This window comes from Polistes dominula, unplaced genomic scaffold, assembly GCF_049000335.1.
Source record: "Polistes dominula isolate Pdom_NZ unplaced genomic scaffold, Pdom_raw_medaka contig_482, whole genome shotgun sequence".
Classification (NCBI taxonomy): Eukaryota; Metazoa; Arthropoda; class Insecta; order Hymenoptera; family Vespidae; genus Polistes; species Polistes dominula.
In genome coordinates, this window is record NW_028301016.1 from 859154 (window position 1) to 883093 (window position 23940).

The 23940-nt window shown below is 28.6% G+C and overlaps 2 protein-coding genes across 2 annotated transcripts in view; both read right to left on the minus strand.

The window, feature by feature from the left end:
- LOC107064439 (uncharacterized) overlaps positions 1 to 23940 on the minus strand; it is a 272414-nt gene that overhangs the window by 97871 nt on the left and 150603 nt on the right. The window lies entirely within an intron of this gene.
- On the minus strand, positions 16565 to 19595 carry LOC149032011 (uncharacterized). Its single transcript, XM_089174158.1, has 6 exons — positions 19246 to 19595; positions 18163 to 18588; positions 17790 to 17980; positions 17315 to 17657; positions 16868 to 17223; positions 16565 to 16782 (listed from the first exon to the last, which is right to left on the minus strand). The coding sequence occupies exons 2-6, from the start codon at positions 18246 to 18248 to the stop codon at positions 16709 to 16711; spliced, it is 1050 nt and encodes a 349-aa protein (XP_089030284.1). The 5' UTR covers positions 18249 to 18588; positions 19246 to 19595; the 3' UTR covers positions 16565 to 16708.

The following is a 23940-nucleotide window of genomic DNA, read 5'->3' on the forward strand; positions in this document are numbered from 1 at the left end:
ATATTAGCCTGAAGGTGTAATTCCTTTACGTAAATGACGCGTTATCACGATTTAATGAATAATTAGCTTATTTGATACGCCTATATTGATATCCGATGGCCCCGTTGCGTCATTTCTGTGTCATCGTTCATCGATCCTTGACGTAATAACGTGGATGTAGTTCAAGCGCGAAAATTACTTCGATATTCACGACTGCATCCTATTCATGGCTCACGAAACCTAACGAACTGAAACAAATATGGGGAGGACTCGATTTAATTGGCAACGAACCTAAATATCCTAATTTCTTTTTTCTAAAATTGCTTTACAAAAATTTTAGAAAATGTTAATTTGAAAATAATTTAATGTTTAGGATTTTTCATTAATTTATTACTCATTCGTTATATATTACAATATATGTTTAGGATACTTGAAAAAAAAAGATTTAAATTTTATTATTTTACATTTAATATCCTCATAAATATCCTATTACTTTCGTATTTTGATTTACTTTTATATTGTTGTGATTACAAACTTAACAATTAAGATAATAGTATTTTCAAACAAGAATGCGTTACTTTCACTTTTGTTTATTGTAAATATTCATAATTTTTACAATCACTTTTATATTTTATTTAAAATAATTTTTGTTATCAAATATATTGAATATTTTGTGTAACGACTACCAATAATTAAAATACCATCTAGCAAATTTTATTTAAGACATTTAAAGGATTTCTTTTACGATAGTAATAAGGTTAAAAATATCACAATAAATTTTTCTATATTGTTAATTTAGAAAAATAAGATATGACAATTATCAAAAACAAATACATCGATTTACGTAAAAATAAATAATATAATAAACTTGTTATAAAAATGTGACATGTTATTTATTTTTCTAAATTGATTAACACATTTGTTCGTCAAATTTATTAAATTTTTTCTTATTACATTAAATATCGTATTAACTATCTATAATTTCAAATTGTTCGTTTACTAGTTCAAGACTTCTCACATTATTTGATTTTCTAAATTGATTAAAACATTTGTTCGTCAAATTTTAATAAGATTTTTTTATCAGATATCGCATTAACCATTAATAATTTCAAATCATTCGTGACTTTTTATGTTATTTAATTTTCTAAATTGATTAACACATTTGTTCGTCAAAATTTTATAAAGATTTTGTTATTAGATATCGCATTAACCATCTATAATTTCAAATTGTTCGTTACTCGTTCGAGACTTCTCGTTTCATTGTCCTTTTTTTTCATCATTCTATATAATCTTATTAAATTTCTATATAATCTTATTAAGGTATTAGAGCGTTCGGTATAATTCAGGTATTCCTGAAGGGTGTGGGTGTGCACTAGCACTGTGCCGATACACCTGAGAACGTAATCTAGAGAAATTAAGCCGCAGTCGTAACTGGAAACGACGACGATCAGAATTGCAAAGTTCTGTTTCAGCATTACTCGTACTATATATACTGCATTCCTAACCTAACTGTTTGGTTTCCATCTCTTCTCGACGACCACCACGACCTGATCTCTTTTTCTATCTTTGTCTTTTTTTTTCTCTTTTTTTTTTTCTTATTCGATACGACTGTAAAATGCTTTTCACGCTGCGGTTGGTAAGAACGGTAAATACATAATTCGAAATACAACACCTGTTATTAAAGAATAATATCGAATGCAAATGTAATTAAAGAATAGAAATCTCATTTTGTAATGAATCTCAATTTTAATAATAAGAGAATTTAAATGGATAAAATGTCTATTCCTCTTATTATAATAAATTTCAAAAATACATTTTACCGTAATTTTCAATATAAATATTTTTATATGATTATTATAATTGTAAAAGAAAAATATAAATTATATATATAATATTTTCTGTGATCCAATTTTAACATATTATATTAAACATTTTAATAATTAAAATAAATAATACGTTGGAACATTTCGCGGAATATCTCATTTCGATTGTATAATAGTAAAATTTATTTTTTTTAATTACCAAACACACGTTGGACGAATATACCATTTTTTTTTTTTATAATAAGTAAAAGAATAATTTTATTCCGATATCAATGGTGATATAATAAATGTATATTTATTTTTTACAAATTCGAAAACAACAAAATCTCCCTTTGATATTTATTTCGTTTTGATAAAATATTTTCGGTAAACAACAATTCATGCATGAAATTCATTCTGTCATAAATAATAAAGATAAAGTATGACAAAAAAAATAATAAAAAAAGAAGAAAGATACCAAAATATAATGCGAAAGTTTTTTAAGAGATTCGCATTGGTTAACGTCTTTCAAAGGATTCTTCAAAACGAGTGGTAGATGTTGAGAATAGCCAACAAGGAACCGCGACTTCCTCCTTTACGTTCTTTCTATCTTTCTATCTTTCTTTCTTTCTGTCTTTCTTTTTCTCTTTTCCGTCCTGTTTTTTTTTTCTTTTTTCTATTCCCAACTGGAAAAGTCGGTTTATCCTTGGACGTAAACCGGAAGCTTGAACGTAGCTTTCGATCGTTCTCCAGGGTATTCGAGAATATACGTCGTCGTATCTGCCTCGGCTTATTGTCGAAACGACCGCACTTCCAAATAGCAGGCTGAACTTTGGACTTTGAGGGTGGCCGAATGGCCGCGCCGAGTTGCAGTAAATCAACCGAAAGTCACAAACAGATTCTGTTGAATTGAAAATGAGGGAGAGAAAAGGATAGAAGAAGAGAAAGAAAGAATGAGAGAATTTAATGCTAATGTTGTGAATTTTACACAGTATATAAATAAAATAATATTATTTTTATAGTACAGAGTATAGTTTATAGTTTTTTTTTTGTTCTTTATAAATTATTTGTTCTTATATAATTATGAAAGTGGTTTAAAAGTAATATGTCTTTTGTTTTGAGATATTTAAAGAATTATATTTGAACACTAAATGACTTTTATATAATACTAGGGTGCCCGTGAAAACTTCTTTAGAATCAGATTGATTTAAAAATTGTGAAACTGAAGAACGTAAAACCGATGAAGCAAAGATAACTTATTAATTAATAATATTAATTAATAAAATTCAATATACAATTTTTTATTCTATATATTAATAAATTAATAAGAGTCTATATATAAAAATTCAGTGTCACATAATGTTTGTCCACTAATAATTCTGAAACTACTTGTCTTATCTTATCTTAATGAAATTTATTTTATTGCACGCATTTTTTTCCAACTTAACACATAGCATAATTTTTATTGCGATATTTTTTTTACTATTAATATATATACTCCCGTATTTATATGAAAATATCTAAACTTTCCCATAGTTAAAATCAAATTTGTCGGTATATTTATTTGTTGTAATAAGATATTAGTTAATAAGGTAGTCGTCAATATATATAACCTTCCCAATAAATATATGTATAATGATATTGACTGTTGTTATTGTTTGGTAAGTTAACCGAAATCTCTCGAATATTCTCGAAACAGAAATCGGAGAGAGGTCCTTGGTTTAAAATGTATTTAGAATAATCAAGAAACTTCGAAAAGGATCGACGGAAGTGTTTAGGACCATTGGTGGAGGAATTTATATATAATCACGGTGAAAAGGGCAGCGATAGACCTTCTTGATTATTGCGATGTAGACCTTCATGTTTCGGTGTGACAAGTTATATGTGTACTTCTTCTAATAAAACAATATTGTAACAAAGCAATATTGTATTGCTATTTACAAGCAATATTGCAATATGCTATTTGTTTTTTAGGTTCCAATACTTCAACTACAGAAGGATTCACGAAACTGCAATTGTTTACAGTTTGCAAGAAAAAATTATCGTCAAAAAACAATGGAGGATGTTTTTAAAAGATTTTTAGTTGCATCTGATCCGTACATTTCTAGTTGCCGAAAGTTGCCTGTTAAACCGCTCAAATCATTTTCCACAGAAACCATTAATTTATTATCAACTGCATCTGTAAATATTCAAGAAGAACAAGAAATAGTTGAAAGTAGCTGTGCCTCTGAGTCAGATACAGATGTAGAGACTTACGACTCTTACGACCGCGACATTGACAATGAAAACTTTTTCTCGTAATATAATTTTATATTACTAAACTCTTAATTTGTATGTCACTATGTTTAATTTTAATAAAAATGTTTGTATCGCCATATTGCATTCCGCCATGTTGAATTTTTTCATTTTTGATAAATTTGTAGTCACAGACCCTAATAATACATACATATATCTATCTATCTATCTATATATATATATATATATACAAAGCTTAGTAGCCAGGAGTGGGGACTACTAAGCAAAGACCAAGAATGGAAAAAACTGGTTAACTATATTCTATCTCATTCTCTCGCAGGCTCAATCCTATATGTTTGTCTCTTTTTCTCTCCTTACTTAGAATCGTGGTCGCTGCATCGAATCGCTGCATCGATGCCGTGTTTCATTTTTTCAAATCATCGCCATTCTAAAGAAGTTTTCACTTCGGAAATACAAAAGTAAAGCAGTGGTCCACATGTATATATCACTTTCCGATATGTAAAATACATAGAACTACTTTATTGTGGTTTTTAATGCAAGGAATAATATCATTTTCGTTATGGTGTGTATATCCTAACATTCGAATAACTTGTTTATGTTTATTTAAACAACATTATTATAGCTTGAAATATATAATACTAGGATGCATAGCTATAACAACACATTCCATTTATTCACTTTGAATACAAAAAAGAAGGTACGATGTATAACGTTTTGCTTTTATGACATCCCTAAAAGAAAAGTTTTCCCTGAACGAATTTAAAAAGCGATATATCGAGAATTTTCGTGCATCGATCCCTTGTCGTTTATATACACACACATACACATACACATACATACACACATATATATAATTCAACGGGCTTCGATCCTCGTTCACCTGGAAACGACTCGATAAGCTCCGATCCTGCACGAAACGGATCCGTCATACGAAAGGGCAATCGTGTGCATAAATATGAAAATCGAATGACGAAGAGAGGACATTTCTCATAACTGACAAGAGGTCTTAATGTTCTGATAGTAATAATTGGACTGCAGATTTTTTTATACACTTTAAAGATATCCCATTATAAAACAAATATGTAAAAAATATACAAAACAAAATGATAATATTATGTAGGATTGATTTTATTTAGTTTTAAGGTATAATATTTATTAGTCATTTTATCGCCCCTTTATTTTTCGTAAGTTATCTTACAATATATACTGGGTGTCCCAAAAAATTGATTTATCGAAAAAATAAAAATAAAACATATAGGGTGAGTCATGGATGTTTCAAAATAACTCGTAAATTATACATTGTGTGAACAAATTTTTTCTGCATAGTTAAACTATATTAGGGGACGAATGTAATGATAAACAAAACTTTTTTTGAAAGTAATTTTTTTATGAGATATCAAGATCATCGTAATTTTTTTAAATGGAATGTCTAATTTCTTTTCCTTGGGTTCTGATAAACCATCAAATTTTGTGTAAAAAGATTATATTTTGTACTACTCATATATTAATTACCGACAACTTACATTAGTAGCGTTTAGTAACCTGTTGTTTTTAACCTAAAAATAGTTGACTAAATAATTGACTAAATAATTGACTAAAATATTATTATGTAACATTTAATGTTTATTTCTTTTAATATTTTATTGTTTTAAATATTATTTTACTTCTTCCACATAAACTTTCTGATATTACTTAATTGTATTTCAAATTGGTTGATACTTTTTATATATCCTCTTAATTTATTCAAATTCGATAAATAAAGTGTTCATTAATTATAAAACAAAATTTTATAACTCTTCAGTTTCCTAAATCAACATTCTGGACATCCTGTATAATAATTGTCTTTTTTGAAATTTCTATTGTACTATAAAATAGTATTTTGTTTGTTCCAAAAAATTAATTTTTAAAAAGAAAATGTTTTTTTTTACATCTCGACATGTTATCGAAACATTTCAATGTACTCCAATATCGTGCTGTATCATTTTTAATATCATTATTAATAATAATAATGAAAACTATAATATTATTATGGAAGACTACTTTTTTTTTCTTATTATTATATTTTATACTTTGTTCAATATTATATATGAGTAAATATATTTCATTAATAAATAGGCTAAAGGTAAAAGATCTTTCAGTGATTTCGTATCGTAAATTAAATTTCTAAATTTGGTGACGAGGAAATTAATAATATCGTACAAGTATTTGTGGACAGTTTATCGGAACTTCAAAGTCATAATGAAAATATAAATTATTAAAAGAAGACAATTCGAAACTTGTTACGTTTGTTAACATTTTAACTTTATCTAATTAAATCTTTTTACTAAATATCATACTTTTAATTAATTTCGATAAAATGTTTACAATATGATGATTTATGTATATTTTTAAAATATGACATAAAAATAATAAATAGTAATAATAATTTTTTTTAATTAAAAAGAAAATATGTTAAGGAGATAATAATATTTATAATAGAAATATTTCCAAAATTTTAGGTAATATAATATTTGATGTAAGTAAAAGTTACGAACAGATTTTTTTTTGAAACTCAAAACGACGTTTTATTTTTAAATATTTATGATTTCATAAAACCTAATGGAAGGTGTAATGACGGATTTCTGTTTTTAAACGGAAAAACTACAACAAAACAAGAAACCCATCCTGTACACTTTGTTTATCTTTTATCCAATTGGGTCAGCGGACGATACATACGACCATTCGATGAAAAAACAAACGTTTTTTTCCGTCTAATTTTTTTTGAATTTATCCAATACACGTGATGCATCTCTCATATTTTATCAATTATGATATTATACAACAATCTATAAAGAATGTTATCAAAACCGAAGACACGATCCATTTATATTCCTTGTAAAATAAAATCGAGGTCGTAAAAAAAAAAGAAAAAAAATAAATAATAAAAAACAATAAAAAAAAAATCGCAACTGACAAAAAACTTTTGAATTATCCATAGTTTTTATCGAGTTTCTCTTCTTTTATCTATCGCGCACCCGTTGGCCCGTTAGTCAAATTTATTATTCTATTCTATTCCTGTATTTGTTTTTTTTTCATTTTTTTTTTTTTTTCAGAATGTATCGCATCAAAAATGACCGACGAAGTGTCGAAGTTATGTTTATTTCTACATGCATATTATTCTATATTCTGTACGTTATAACTTTCATATAAACGTGTGGTACGTACATATTCGATACTGATTGAAATTTTGTACGCACCACGTATAAGCACTCACGCATGCACTCACTCACTCACTCACTCACTCACTCACTCACTCACTCACTCACTCACTCACTCACTCACTCACTCACTCACTCACTCACTCACTCACTCACTCACTCACTCACTCACTCACTCACTCACTCATTCATTCACTCACGTACACACATAAACACACACAAATATACGTACATTCATATCACCCGTAAATGCATACAACGTATATTCAGGATTTAATCCTTAAAAGCGGACGCGTTGTAACGTGTAATCTCTTCCAAAATCTGCATGGCGTTGGTACAGTATCATAAAGCTCGAACAAAAATGGAAATAAAATGTGAATATAGAACATCAGAGAGAAAGAGAGACAGAGACAGAGACAGAGACAGAGACAGAGACAGAGACAGAGACAGAGACAGAGACAGAGACAGAGACAGAGACAGAGACAGAGACAGAGACAGAGACAGAGACAGAGACAGAGACAGAGACAGAGACAGAGACAGAGACAGACAGAGAGAGAGAGAGAGAGAGAGAGAGAGAGAGAGAGATGGAGTTGGCAGAAGACAAAACGCACATGTACACACGTATGTATCTATTCTATATATATAAAGTGTGTGTGTGTATCTTTCTCTTTTTATTCCTCTACACGTTTATATGGGTAAATGAAAATACGGAAGAGTCGACTGATTTGTGCAGTCGAATGTCAAAAAGGCAGAAAAGTCGTGTAATCGTTGAAGAGTTGGGGAGAAACGTGTTACTTCGATGCCTGATTTGATATAAAAAGATTATTTTTCTCTCACACTTTCTCTTTATCTCTCTACATATATAATATTATATAAAATATTATATTAGATTATATATTATATTAGAGTAAATTTTGCTTTTATTATTATTATTATTATTATTATTATTATTATTATTATTATTATTATTATTATTATTATTATATTATAGTTTGTTGTATTGTACTACAGTATATTATATTATTGTAGGGGAGTTTTAAGTATCGAAGAGTAAACATGGATAAGTAGGTAGGTGACGAAGGACTAAAAAGAAAAGGACTCGATGGTCGAAATAAAGAAAGACGATGCGTGGTCTGTTTTCTGTAAGTTGCGTAAGTTGTGTGTGCGCAAGTCTGTGTGAGAAAAAGTTCTTACGCGATATCGGTGATTTGTTTATTAGACCGAGCTGGACGTTGATAAAATTCGAGAACGATGAGAAGGATAGTTCATCCCCCTACGGATGCAAGGTGGGGGCGTGAACATATAAGGAGAGGACAGTCACGCGTGAGAGCGTGAAGGAGCGTGATGAGAACCGAGCGACGAAAGTGAGTGACAAAAGTGATACGATAGAAGCGATTAGAGAGTGATTAGCGAGTAAATAGCGAATGAGTAGCGAGTTGCGGTAAGATTGCGGATATTCGCGGGTTTCGTGCATTTTGTAAAATCAGAGTGAGTGTGGGAGATTGTGAATTACAATTGTATACTGATTATACTTGTCGAAATAAAGAATATCTTCTATATCTTAAATGGTACCGGCAACACGGGGAGATTAGATATTCTTAGCCGGATACAGAACAATTGATTTCCCTACATTATTATATTGTAGTATAGCATGTTATATTTTATTACATGTATAGTTGTTTGTAAATAGCTGAGAAAGCTAAATAAACTAAATCTATTTATCTATCTATCTGTCTGTCTGTCTCTCTCTCTCTCTCTCTCTTCATCTTTCTTTCTCTTTTTGTCTCTCCTCCTCTACCTGTCTGTATCTATCACTTTTGACACAGAGAAGAACAAAATAATATAATGAAGAAGGCTAACTAGGTAGCTATAACATTATCGTTTTATGATATTCAAAGACAAGATGAGAGTTTTCAAGCCTTGTCAAAAAGAGATGCAATGCTAACCTTCTCTTGTTGGTTAGAATGAGAAAAACGCGCCACATACAGGAGATGGCATAATAAAACCTTTCCAGCGGAAGAAAACGAGATTTTCGTTGGATTGAGAAAGATAGAGATATTAGATAGCGAATGATAGTGAGAGAGAGAGAGAGAGAGAGAGAGAGAGAGAATGATAGATTTCCTTCTTTTTCTGGAAAGAGAGTGAAAGATAGCAAAGCTGCTCGTTTTAGACTTCTTTTTAGAGGCTTGGGCAGCAGCACAGCTGATGAATTTTGCATGAATAAGAGATAATGCATAAATCTTTACGTCGAACCTCGACCGCACTTTCTCGTCAAGCGAGTTACGTTAACGTTCTGAAAGAGAAAAAAAAAGAAAAAAGAGAGAAGGGGAAAAAAGGAGGGGAAAAAAGATAGAGAAAGAGAAATGTTTTATCCTTTAGCGAGGCCAGTTCCATAGAAATGATAAAGGAAATTAAAATGCGTCTATTCTTCTAGGGATTTTTTTTTCTTTTTTTTTGAAAAGAATTTAGAGAAAATTTGAGGAAAGACTAATTAGAATATTTTCGTGGTTTTAAAAATGATATTAATAATTAGAATAACGGAAAAGTATGTTGAAATAATTATTTGATATTATATTAACTAAAATTTGAGACATTTGTATTTAAAAAATTTAAGGAAAGATATACTTTTATATTTTGACGAATAAAAAGAAATAATTATTATTATATAATTATTTTTTAATATTATGTATAATTATATATATTTTATATAATATAAATAAAATTTTATATATATATTAGATCGAGTCATAAATAACTTCCGTTTTTTATGAGATAAAGAATGGTGTTTCTGTCACTGGTAAGTGCACGACACTTTTCATGATGTTTTTTTTTTGCACTCTTCGTATTTGTTGGACGTATCTATTGAATTTTGCTCCAATATTACCTTTAAAAGGTTCGTCAAAGTTGAAAAGACGTCCTGCACTCGGTTCGTCTTTAAAGGTTGTGTCTCCAGAACGGAATTTTATAAACCAATTTCTGACTGCCCTATCAGTTATCAGTCCTGCACTTGCACTGTATACGCTGCATATTTTTTCAGTTGCCACCTTAGTGCTATTGCCTTGTTTCAATTCCTAAAGCATTACATGTCGAATATGCACTTTTTACTATTCATTTCAGTGGTTAAGAAAAATGATTAAATGTAACATTGACTGCATAAAAAAGTTGACAAAAGACTAACTGAATCCTCATCTATACAGTGATATCAAAAATTCGTTTGTTTCGGTGACTTATAGTAGGTAAATACGAAGAATAGATTCTACATAAACGCATCGGAATTTACTTATGACTCGACCTAATATATATATATTTTTTATAATATTATATAATTAATAATTAATATTAAATAATAAAATAAAAGAAAAAATATTATATTTGGGAATAATTATTTGTAATTTTTAAATCATAGTTGGAACACAGTTTTTCGATACTAAATTAAAATGTTGATTTTGGAACACAATTTTATACTTGAATTTAATCCTTCGATGACCTTGCTTTCAAATATTTTAAAGAAAAATTATGCTATTAAGTAAATATTAAATCCTAACTTTTTACGATATTTTTCACGAAAAAAAAATACTTAATTTTTATAAATATGTATATTAAAACAATATTATACACCAATACGTTGTAATTCTGCAGACAGAGGGATTTGTACAGAGAAAATTAACATTGCATTTGTAATAGTTGAATTAATCGAATTACTAATATATCGATTTCGATTGTAATTTCTGATTATATGATAACGTATTCGTGTTTGTAAATTATAATTCAATGCAACAACGATCACACAGCGGTTTACATTTTCTACGGAATATGAAAATTTATTAAAACGACATTGATTTAAATGAACATCGTGATATTAATAATAAGGAACAATATTTCATTTTTCAAAAGTTTCGATCGTCGAGAATGTAATTAGCGAGAATTACAAATTAATCTTATTAATCGTTTCGCGTACTTCCGGTGATGTTTCGAACGAGTAGAAAGTAGTTTTATCTACAGTCTGCGAAAAAAAAGAAAGGAAAAAAGATAAAAATAAAATAGAGGAAGAAGATGAAGAAAGAAGAAAAAGAAAAAAAAGTAAAAAGGAAAGAAAAATCTTCTCATTCATTTTTTAATGCGGCATAGTTAGTAAAAAACGTGCCAAGGCATACCACATATTCGTTTTTACTCGTATAAATTCGCACACGTTACTCACTGTCCATCTTAAAACGAGCGTAACGAGTTTGATCTGATGATACTATCGGGGTTCTTTTCTACGAGCTATTAATAAATGAATTACGTTGCTGACCAGCGATGCGTACGGCTGGTTCATGCAAAACAAAAAGAAAAGAAATGAAAAAAAAAAAAAAATATGTAATATCGATACGAGCTCCGATTTAATTCAACGAAAATCTAATAATCTCTTTTAGCTGTACCAGTCGATTCAATTATGTTCATTCACGTCAATCTCTTCGCAATATAAATCTAAATGTGTTGACAAAAATAATAATAATAAGATTACTAAATTTAATTAATTTATTAATTTATTTTTTTTTTTTGTTAAAGAAGAGATAAAAAATTATTCATATTCTAAAAAATGTTATTTATTATATCTTTGAGTTGCATTTATATTATAATTTATATAAATATTTTATTGATTTTGTTAATATAATTTTTATTAAATTTTTTATAACTGATTTTTGTCTGTACAGTTCGTATCGATTTATCCGAGTTGTTTATCCCACGATTATCCTAATTTAATCTACTGTGAATTGAATATACATATATGTTTTAATATATAATATTAAATTTATATTTTGATATGTGTATGTGCACGATATGTGCGTATAAAATTAATTACAAGAATAAATGTTAATAAAAAAAAGAAGATAGGAAATAAATATAATTTGAAAATGCTCAAAGTGCAATGAACGAATTTTCTTTATCATATAAAACGAAGAATTTCGATTACCAGAATTTATTTAACTATTCCCTTCTTATTGATTCTTCGACGTAATATAATGCAGTAAAAGAGGGTAAGAGTTACCCTCCCACTTGAATTCCGTTAGAAGTTGAAAACGGAATCGAATCGTTCGTTTCGTCTACTCTCTTTCTTCCTTTAGCAAATCGTTCACGACAACAATGACGACCATTTCGAGTTTGTGCTTTTAAACTACACGAAACTATTGTGGTATTTTCTTCTGATCAACCAACCAGAAACAGAATCGCTTTTCTCGTTTCAGTATATATTACCATTCATTCATGTTCGTTTCTGATAAAGCAAAAGACATATATCTAGTAATAGTAGTGGTACTAGTAATAATAGAAAAAGAAAGGATAATATGGTATCTCAATTTTATATTTTTTTTTAAACTAAAATCTTGTTCATAATTTAAAATGCATTATAATATATATGTAAGAGAGTTTTAAGTGTCGAAGATGTAAACGAAAAACTAGTATTCAGTTCTTTTCTTTATATTTTATTTTCTGCAAAGGAAAACTCTATTCAGAGACTAAAAGAAAAGATTAGAAAGGCCATAAAACCATAAACAAACCTAAGAATTATCAAAATATAGTGGTACGATGAAAACCCTTTGTTCAGTGTCGGGACCCTTTGAGGAATTTCGAATTCTTATCCAAGCACGTACAATACCATAAAAGAAGTAACATTCCGATAATCTAGATCAAGTTTCTTTATGCATAGTTTCCACAACCAAAAACCATAGGATGTACCCGTCGGTGGACTATGGGGTGGATCCTTATGCTATTGGTCAATAAGATTCGTAAGCTCCTTCCCTCCCAAAAGGGGCGTAGGTCATTTCTGATATAAAATACGGGGAAAGAAATAAAAAGGTGGTCGCAGTCACACAGTCTACAGTCGTACCTGTAGGTAGTTAGTCATCAGTCGTAACAGTCGCAGTTGTATTATAAGTCGTTATCAGTTGTAAGAATACAGTCACGCATCTAAGTTGTAATCGTAAGATTGTGAAATTATTATTGTACTTTTCCTAATACCAGTATTAAATAAATCTTATTAGTAGGATTAAACTGGGTGTATGTTCACCTCGCACCTCTCACCCTAAATAAAATTCCCTATATATATATAATATTTGGAGGTTAAATTGAGACAAAAACACAAGATTGATTCGACTAAAATATAGAGTTTTTATTATTAATAATGTAATAAATTCATTTTACTATAACGTACACGTATTATACTAACCTAAAATATAGAGAATAGACAATTTAATGTTTATGCTTCTCTATATTGATTGTTTTATATGATTTCATAAATTCCTATAAACAGGTGTACTTATCAAAGATTACATTAACTTAATATTATGAATTTAAAATCTGTAGATCACAGTAATTATTTGCTAGGATAAACTCTTGTTATCAATCCTTCTATCTATCTTGTCTGTATATCTTCTGCTCCGATATTCTATTCTTTTCTATTAATTTACTCATCCGTCAAATGTCGACCTCTCAAGTATAACCGTAGGAATTATTGAGGTACAATACATAAACAAAGCTTACATGTAAGTAATTTTTTTCAATCTATGGCTATCGCATTTGACATTATATCTTAATTGATAAATTTTGGAAAGTGGTAGTTTTTGTTAGCTACCCCCATCCCAAGATCATATCAGTGCTATTTTATATATATATATATGTAGTAACAATATTAAGATAAGTAAATCCTACAATTATCTTACTCCAGATACTGTGCATATGACTCATTCTCTCGAAGATTGATTTTACAAAGGTTTCAATTCTGACACGTGTGATCTGCACACATGATTTTTTTTCTCTATGGGTTAAAAACTCGAGCCTAACATACAGACTATATATTACATTACAAATTAATGAAATACACAATTTTGATATCGAAAATTATTAAAATTTTGAAATAAACTAATGTGACGTTAGATCATCTTTTGGTATAAACTTCAATTGTACGAAGAACGAAATATGTTTTTCCCGGAACTTTGTTAAGCTCTTAGGCACAGAGCGCTACTATAGTGGCTTTCGCAAATATCTTCTAGAACGACACACGCCACTATAGTTGCTTTCACGGATGACATCTTTTAAAATATATCATACCTAATGTTACTATTAATTATTAAAGTAAATTGTCAAAGTTAACACGTTGACTGTCAATTACAAGATAATTCGTAGGTTGTTCATCTGCCCAGAGCGCCAACTACAAGTTATCTCGCAAATTTTTTAAATATAAATTTTGTACAACTATGAAAAAAATTGGAGAATAACAGTGTAAATATAAATAATTGGCTTCTGAGAAAAAAGAAAAAATCATGGTTAGCCTAAATGAACTAAAAACATTCAATAAACTTTCTACTGATTATTATGCACTATAATAATTATTATTATTAATTAGCATTTGGAACTCGGAAGTTCATTGCCGCAAATACCAAATTCCGCCATTGTTCCCGTCCCTGAGCGCGATCCCTACATTCATGGTCTTCGCATCCCATTTCTTTCGGGTCCGTTCTAATATTATCCTCCCATCAACGTCTCGGTCTACCTAGTGGTCTTTTCCCGTTCGGTATATTATCAGATATTTTGTGCGCCGTTCGATTCTGTCCCATGCACGCTACTTGACCAGCTTATCTTAATCGGCGTGATTTTACGAAGTTGTCGATTTTACGATATCTAGTTTATTGAACATTTGCTGAACTTCTACGTTCTGGAGTTTTCTGTATTCGGCCGTTTCCTCATAGCGTTTTTTACGGAAGATTGCACAAAGAACTTTGTTTTCGAAAACCCTAAATTTCTTTTCGTCCCGTAACGTAAGCGACTACGTTTCGCTACCATAAATGAATACCGGCAAGATGATTGTCCTGTAAATCCTGATTTTTAATCGCGTATACAGCAACCGCGAGCTGAGTAATTTTTTAACCGTTATTATACCTTCGTTATTTTACTGTTCGTCTACGAGCCCTGGTAATTTTACTACTGTGAAAGATATATTCGTTGCAGTAGAGCTTACATACCCTTATTTTTCTCTTCACCTTTCCCCTCCCTTTATACTTATTGTTAGTAAATTAACGCAATAGTTAAGAGAATTCTCACTTCCATATGTTACTCGAACGGCTCACAGATCAAGAAGAAAGGAAGTAACAAAAGGTAATCTAAATCCTAAGACAAGGGAGTGCCCTATTATGCCAAAGGAGCGGGCTTACATAACTACCTTATCGATAAGTTACGCATAAATCGCATATCGCCGTGTGTACTGATATACCTATTACCGACACCATCTCAGATGTCGGCCCATCACGCAAACTATTACGAGTGACTTCCAACGCCAAACATTTCAACGAATCGTCACAACTTGTGACTGAGCAATGGTGCGAGAAAGAGAAAAGTGTAGAAAATTAAAAAGGCGATGGCACCCGGACTTATTTGTGTCGCTGAAGGCCAGTTCTTTTCTTTTTGTACTGTAAGAGAGCAAAGTGGGATGCTCGACCATCGTCCAGTTAGCTTTTCCACCCTTGTCGTTCGCCCGTTTCATGATTTTCATCCACTCTACTACTAGACAGCTTGTCTATTTTCTCTTAAAATTATTTCATTCTTTTTATTTATCGAGTTTGAGTTCTATGTTACATTCCTTTATTTCTTCTAAAAAAGTAATTTATACGAAATTTCGAAGTATCTCGAAAAATGAATAACGTAACAATTATGTGAAATAGTGTATTCTTTAGAGAATAAAATAATGATATACAAATGTTGAATTATATTTTTTTTTTTCATGGAAAATCTTTCATAGGAAACAAATTATTTATTGATTAATATTTAATTAATTATATTAGCATTCAATTCAAGAGTTGATGGAATAATTCACATTCATTTTTGGTTTAAATTTTTTTATTTAACTTGATAAATTTCCCAAATTCCAGGTTAAGCATTTGATTCGTTGACAAATTTTTTTATATACTTTGCTTGAAGTTCTTCAATGCAAATCTTGTTTGTCAAATAGATAAATGTTTTAAAATAATCCCAGAAATAAAAGGTCTTATTACGTACTTTTAACTTTAAACTTACAACATATAGGAAGTACTGAAGTATTAATAATAATAGAACTTAATATTAAAATTGAATTGAATAAATCAAAATGACTAAATTTAATTAGTTAGATGTGCAATATTAATGAAAATAAGAAATAATCTCAAAATTTAATCAGAGAATTTTCATTTTGATCATTTTCTATGAAGATAAGCTATTACAGATTATTTAATCACAGAAATTGTTAGAATTTTGAGACCAATTCATATAAGGCACATGTTTGTGTAAAAGTTATTGTTTATAGTTTTTATGCCTTCTGCTTATACTTCAGATGTGAGTCTCACATATTACGCAACAATTTAAATATACATTCATTATACATATATACGTTAATACTTTTTTCATTTTACGTTAATTATTATTAAAATGTTTCTTATAAATTCATTTTGATAAAATTTATGAATATAATTAATCATATGTAAGTAACAAAAATCCTGGATATTTGTTAAGATTGTCATATTCTAATATACTGTTACAGAATTCTAAAATAATTGTACAAAGAAATAAATTATTTTGATGTATAAAAATATGTATTATTTTGTTGTTTTTTATGAATATATTACTAACCTTCTATTTTATTTGTAGCAACTGATTCAGTACAGGGCGTCATAAATAATGGTACGTTTGGAAAAATAGTTTGAAATAGCCATTTATCTCGATAGACATATTGTCCGTCTAAACTACTGATTTTGAAAAATACTGAATGTTCCTTTAAATTGGCTCTTTTTTTAAATTCTGTCATCTCTTTCTCTATAGAGGAATTCAACTCTGATTCAAAAATAAAACTTTCCATATTAGTACCATTTAATAAAATAGCAATGCAATCCGCATGTTTTTGACATACACGTGAATTATAATTAGCATTGCAAAATAATATGCTATCCTCTTTTATAGACAATATTGTCATTTTTTTATTTGGAAACCTAAATGATAAAAAAAATAATAAATATTTTCAAATACAAATTAAATTCTATGTTATTATCAAGAAACAATATTTAATATCGAATCTATTACCATTCTTTGAAACAAAGAGCTAAATTTTGTACTAATTCTTTGTTGCGGAAATTGTAAATAAAGACGACACAGCTTGACATAGGAATATCGTTACCAGTAAATGGTTCGAATATTGTTTTCAATTTATCGGCATTACTAAATGATATGTCAAATAAACATTTCAGTTCTTCACAATAAACTCCTTTGTTCTCGGGGTGATAATTGAGAGTAATCGTAGTGATATTTATATTTGATATCTCAGGAAAAAAAAACGTAGAAATGATCTGTCGAGAAAAACGCCAAGAACGAAAGTATTTTATCGTGATTGAGCTACAATGGTATGGTAGATATTGACAATAGCATCCTTAAAAAATAAAAAAAGATAAATGAAAATATTAAAAAAAATTAAGGAGCCCATTTTTCCGTGGCACTTGAAAAAAAAAAAGTCATTTTTTTGACCCACCCTAATATATATATATATATTAATCAAATTTACCCTCTGGAAGAAGTTCCTCCTTAGTTGAACAAGTGTAAAACAATAAATGTAAAGAAGGCCTAGTTCGGCAATGGTCTATAAATTGTGTTTTAAAAGTTTTCCAATCTTGAAGACATTCTACTGATTTTGATTTCATTATCCACGTAGGTTTCCTTCTATTGTTCTCTTCTATGGCAATTTCTAACCAAAAACTATAATAAAGAAAAATAAATTTTAATGTGTATACAAAATTCTTATTACTAATTATTATTAACTTATAAATGCATCTATCGTATCAATAGTCATCGTATATAATATATTTTATGTACTATTAATTATTAGAAGATTATTTTTTAAAATACATGAATAATATAAATGTTTTTTATTACTGTACCTACAAACTTGAGATGCATTGTGCAAATCCACTCCATTTAAATATTTAAAAATAATACTCAACTCGTCCCTTTTTAAAATTGACATTATTGTTTCAAGATTATTTTTTCTTATTCTTATTTTTATTATTAAGAATTTATCCTGATATCACATTTATCAAGAGAAAGACCTCTTTAATCGAAAGTAAATTTTTTTTAAATATTTGTACTTACAAAGAATTTTATATGACCGGCACTCGATCAAAAAAATATCATATTTATAACTCTATTTATGTTGAGAAAACATATTGTCTGAAAAAATGTGTGACAATGAATCTTTCGTAACAGAGTATAATAATAAAGGATCGTTAATAAGTAATATTTCAAATACTGTATGGTTTCCGTTCTTATTTTTTTTATAAATTGTTTTTCTTCTTAGTCGAATACACCTGTAAATGTAAAAATAGCATTATATATTGACTAAGAAAATTTGGCGGGATTTTTCTTTACAGTTATTTACCATCATGTCACTTATGATCCCATGTCTTATCAAATAAAACAATTAAGTAACGAAACAGCTTAGGAAAATGATATAAACGCCCACATTGATAAATCAAAAATAATTGTGTTAAATAATCTAATAATATTATAACTATTTTTATATTTTATGTTATTTTACATTAAATTAATTTGCAATACATATGTTTAGAGAAAATAATAGGAAAACAATTATTTATTATTAAATCGTGTGTAATAGCCAATACACATGCAATAATTTTTATCGTAGAAATAAATGAGATAAGAATTGGATAAGTATATCAATGTATACTTATTTACACCTTAACCATACAACTTACCTAGACATTTTAAAATTCTCACGGAATTGAGAGAAAAGCCTGAGATAAGCAAATACTTTATTTCAAGAAGACAATTATACAAATAGAATAGGTAACCGAATATTATAATAGACAAAGAACAAAAAATTAGCAGATATTCAAATACACCGCTAGATACATTTTTATTGCAAAACCTGGTGTGGATGTTGGCACGAGATGTAGTAGTACTTCGATCCGTAATGAAAATAAATGGGACACAAAAACACTTACTTTCTCTAGTCGAGAAGAAGTGTACACGACCTCAAAATAAGTGTAGCCGAATACAGGTAACCCTCCTATAACACGGTAAATATGTTCCTAGAAAAAGATGAGTTGTCCAAGATCCGGAGCCAATGCAAGAAGATGGGTTACGCTCCGAAAACTTATTAAAAATAAATATTTTTGAAGTAAAAACTTCTATAGAATGGGCGTGATTTGAAAAAATGAAACGCGGTGATGTAGTAGGGGGAAAAACGGACGCTGTAGAGGAAGAAGACACGGCATTTATACAAGAAGATAAAAAAAAGAGATATACATATAGGATTGAGCCTGCGAGAGAATGAGACAGAGTATAGTTATACAGTATTTCCCCTTCGCGGTCTTTGCTTAGTAGTCCCCACTCCTGGCTACTAAGCTTTGTGTACATATGTATATGTGTGTTTTTGTGTGCGACTACATACTACAAAGCGTGCACTCATATAATTTTAATATTAAACCTGTTTGTAGGAAGAGCGATAAAAGGGTACAAGAATAAACGTAGATAAGAATATTGGTAGGCGACAAAAGCATAAGATACAAACGAATCGACGGTCAAAATAAAGAAAGAAGGTGTGTTGTCTGTTTTTGTAAGATGTATAAGTTGTGTAAGTCTGTGGGGGTCTGGAAGTGTTCTTGAACGATACCGATGCTTTGTTTATTATTCATATTTTTATTATTATATTTTATCAGTACGATTAAACTAGGTGTACGTTAACCTTGCACCTCTACACTAATTCTATATATATCAATATATTTGTTTTTATCAATGACTTTTGCATTTATCATTCAATTTTTATTGCTTGAATTTGGAAAAGTGTAGTTTTTATCAGCTATTCAACCCACTGATCATACAGGTGTTCTCCAAAATATATGGTAATAATATTATAGTAAATAAATCCTACAATTATCTTACTCTTGATATTGTGCATTCGTCTTATCCCCTCAAAACTGATTTTTTTGAAGGTTTCACTACAAGCACGTGTGATATGTACCCATAATATTTTTTTATAAATATTTTATGTTTAATATCCCAAATAAAAATTATAAAATAAAAACCTTATTTAACTATATCTAGGTTTCTAATAATATACATGACAATGTTTTCATTTTAATAACACTAGAAATACTTAATCTATTAATATGATTTCCAGAAACTTTTGCTTACTTTCATTAGTAAATGATATGAAAATGTATAGCTAAAACCAATTCTCATCAATTTCTAAATTTTTTTAAATGCATTTTAAGAAATACACATTTTCCTTTTTCTTTCAAAATAGTGGGTGTTAGTAGAAATAAGTATACGAAACTATCCGTTAACTGAGTGTTAGTAAGTTTATTATTTTTTGAAACAAAATTTCTAGTTTTTCTAAATATAATTGTAACTCACTTTTTTATATCCTTACGACAAATGTTTACTCACAAAAAATAGTTTTTAATTTTACTGTGAAATGACAGAAGATATTTCTTAAATTAAACTGTTTTAATATTATCAACTGTCAATTTTAACTGGCAATTTAAATTTGGATTAGAATAAAGACTAGTTCGTCCTTCCGAACGTAGTGCGTCGTACAAAGTTCAATAACATATAAACATAAATATTGTAGAAGAATTATTTAAGAACTTTATCTTAGTATAGTAGAGACACAGAGAAAATTTGTCTAGTAAGTGATCTATACATTGAGTTTTATATAGATTTCTACATTTTAAACATTATTATGAATCCTATCTTTTAAAATGTAATCAAAGATCTTAATCTATTAGAACTTTTCGGTATTCTAAATGACGATACCGTAAAACTTTATCACAGCGAAGAGAAAGGAAGTAATTTTCGAAATTTTATTTATCCAATATTGTTATTTAGTATTTTATTAGGCTAAATAAGCTATAAGTAACAAATAGTTACAAAATATTTGGTTTATATTTATTACATTATCTTATTTACAATATACGCGTATATTAAACGCAAATAATAAAAGACTGCGTTTTACCAATTCTAAGAAATCCATAGATTTCTTAGAACACAGTATACCTTCGTTATAATTATTTATAGATAAATATATTTTATATGTATTAATACTTCTTTTTCTTATATATTTTATTATTAGAGCGCACATATTAATTTTTAACAAACAATAAAAACACCGTAACTGTTTAATGAGATGTGAGTATCATGATGCTTGTCTGTACAGCAAATTTTAAACATTTTATATTTAAATATTCACATAGAACAATCATTATAAATTAGTTTTTTTCAATCATATTGTTATCGTTACCTTGCCAAATTTGGTAATTCGTCAAATATTTAGTTCAATACTAAATTAACTCTGTACTGATTTATTTGAATATAAGAGTAAACAGAATTGCGTACTTTAACTATATGGTATACAAATTTACAAATAGTGAATAATTCATTACAATAAAAGTAGATTTAAAGTCAATAACACAAAAAGTATTTTTTAATTTTATTGCGGTATGTGTCAATACTTGCACTGTTGAAAGTATCGTAAATTTTCGGTAATTGCAAGCATATAAATATAAATTTTTTTGTTTTAAGGCTTTTTATTCAAAAGCTATCAACTTTATAAGTAGGCTTTTACTATTGATTAAAATTATTAAAATAGGTTAGCTTCGAAAACAATGAAACTAACAAATATTATTGACGTTAGTAAAAAGTTTAGGTAATAATTCGTTATTATCTTTTTGTTTCCTTCGAAAACAAATTTTCTGTTAAATGTACCGGTCAATCGACTTTTAACGTACTACATTGAGACGTCTGCGAAAAAAGTGATAGAAAAAATTAATTGTTTAACTATTTGTTTACATGTAAATATATATATATTATTTTTTTTTCAAGTGCAACGCAAAAATGGGTTCCTAGACACCTTAAACAAATTTTTACCAAATATGAGCTCTTAATTTTAATAGAAAGATCCTCCGCATCGCAGTTTTTTATTTTTTTTTCAGTCCAATAGATTAAAATTCATACCTCATTATTAATTGATTGTATAGAAACATGTTTTGGACGAATTTTGTAGGAAATTTAATGCTCTACAAAACAGTAATCTTATATTTTTTCCGTAAACCTCATCATTTGAATGATATTGAAGATCTAAGTTTGATTATTTTAAGACAAATTTCATTTTTGTTTATGAATTTTATAACTCGACAATAAATGACTATTATAAAATGCGTCAATTAAAATTGAAAATTTTTTTTTCAATCAAATAAAAAAATAAAGAACTAACTCGGCCCACTCTGGGCATGGCGGGGATAATCAAAGAATTAGTCAAAGTTTTTTTTTAGAAAATAAGAAAAAAAATGAAAAATGGCGAACTTCCAGAATATAACGGTTTTTCTCAAAAAAATGCGAAAATTTCATGGATTTTATAATTTTAAAATTTTTTTGTATTTTTTTCTGAGAAGTAAATTTAAAAACAAAAATTTAAAAAAAAAGCATCCCAATAGGTTGAACTTTGAAAAAATTATAGCCATTTCAAAAACAAAGAGCCACTTTTTCAAAAATTAATAATTATTTTTGGGTTTGGTCAAAAAATTTGAAAAAAATTCTGAAAATTGATTTTCATAGGGTAGAATAGGATAAAAAACTTTCAGCCGGATCGAAAGGGGTAGGGGTCAAAAGTGGCCGATTTGACGTGGAATGCCCCATATATATATATATATATATATATATATAGAGAGAGAGAGAGAGCCTGTTTTTGTGCGGAGGATAGGGACCGAATAAAAAAAATCGCACAAAACATATCGCACAAAAAAAAAAAATTGCATAGAAAAGGACCGCACAAAAACAGGCTCTACTGTATATATGTAAATTTAGTGAAAGGTGAGCCACGTATTATATTGACATTCTCATTAAATTATTTCCAAAGAATGTTAACGTGACGTAATACGCCAATAAGGTTAATGAATTCAAAAGGCGTTAAGCGGGGATTCTGGTCTAGAAATTTGAAAAAATCGATATTTTTTCATATTTACAAAGCTTAATCTTTAAAGAATATGTCCTTAAGAGGATTTTTCAAAATTTCAATTATTTTCGGAGATATAGCTGTTTTAGTGAGGCGGTATTCTATATCCTACCCTTATTACGCGAAACTTTGAACGCGTTTTTGTCATAACTATTTTTTTTTTTCACGGTTATCATGATTTCTCAAGTTCTGCTAAACCGATGTACTTGAAATTTGGTGAGAGTCTTTTCTCTGCATTTCTCTATCTTACTAACTAAACTCTTACAACAATTTTCAATTTTTACTATTTTTAAAAAATTCGGTAAAGTAAAAAAAGTGGGAAAAGTGGGATTTCTTTAGCGAAAAGAAAATTTTTTTTACCTTTTTTTTGTTAGTACGATAGCGGCATTATTTTAAATTAATAATCTTTTTTGTTTTTTTACTTCGGATTACTAGGAGAGCTGCAATCGTGACAACCGTCGCATACCATTTTTTTGGGACACCCCACTTCATCAGCCAATATCTTTTTCAATTTTGAATTTTTTCAATATTATTTTTTTTCATGTATTCTTGAAATATTAATAAATATTTTGTAACATTATAGATAGTGAAAATATTATTCGTCTTTTTGTTAATGCACTTGAAAAAGTACCTAAAATTCATTCCTTTAGACAAGAATACCCCCTTAATAAGATTTACTTTGTGC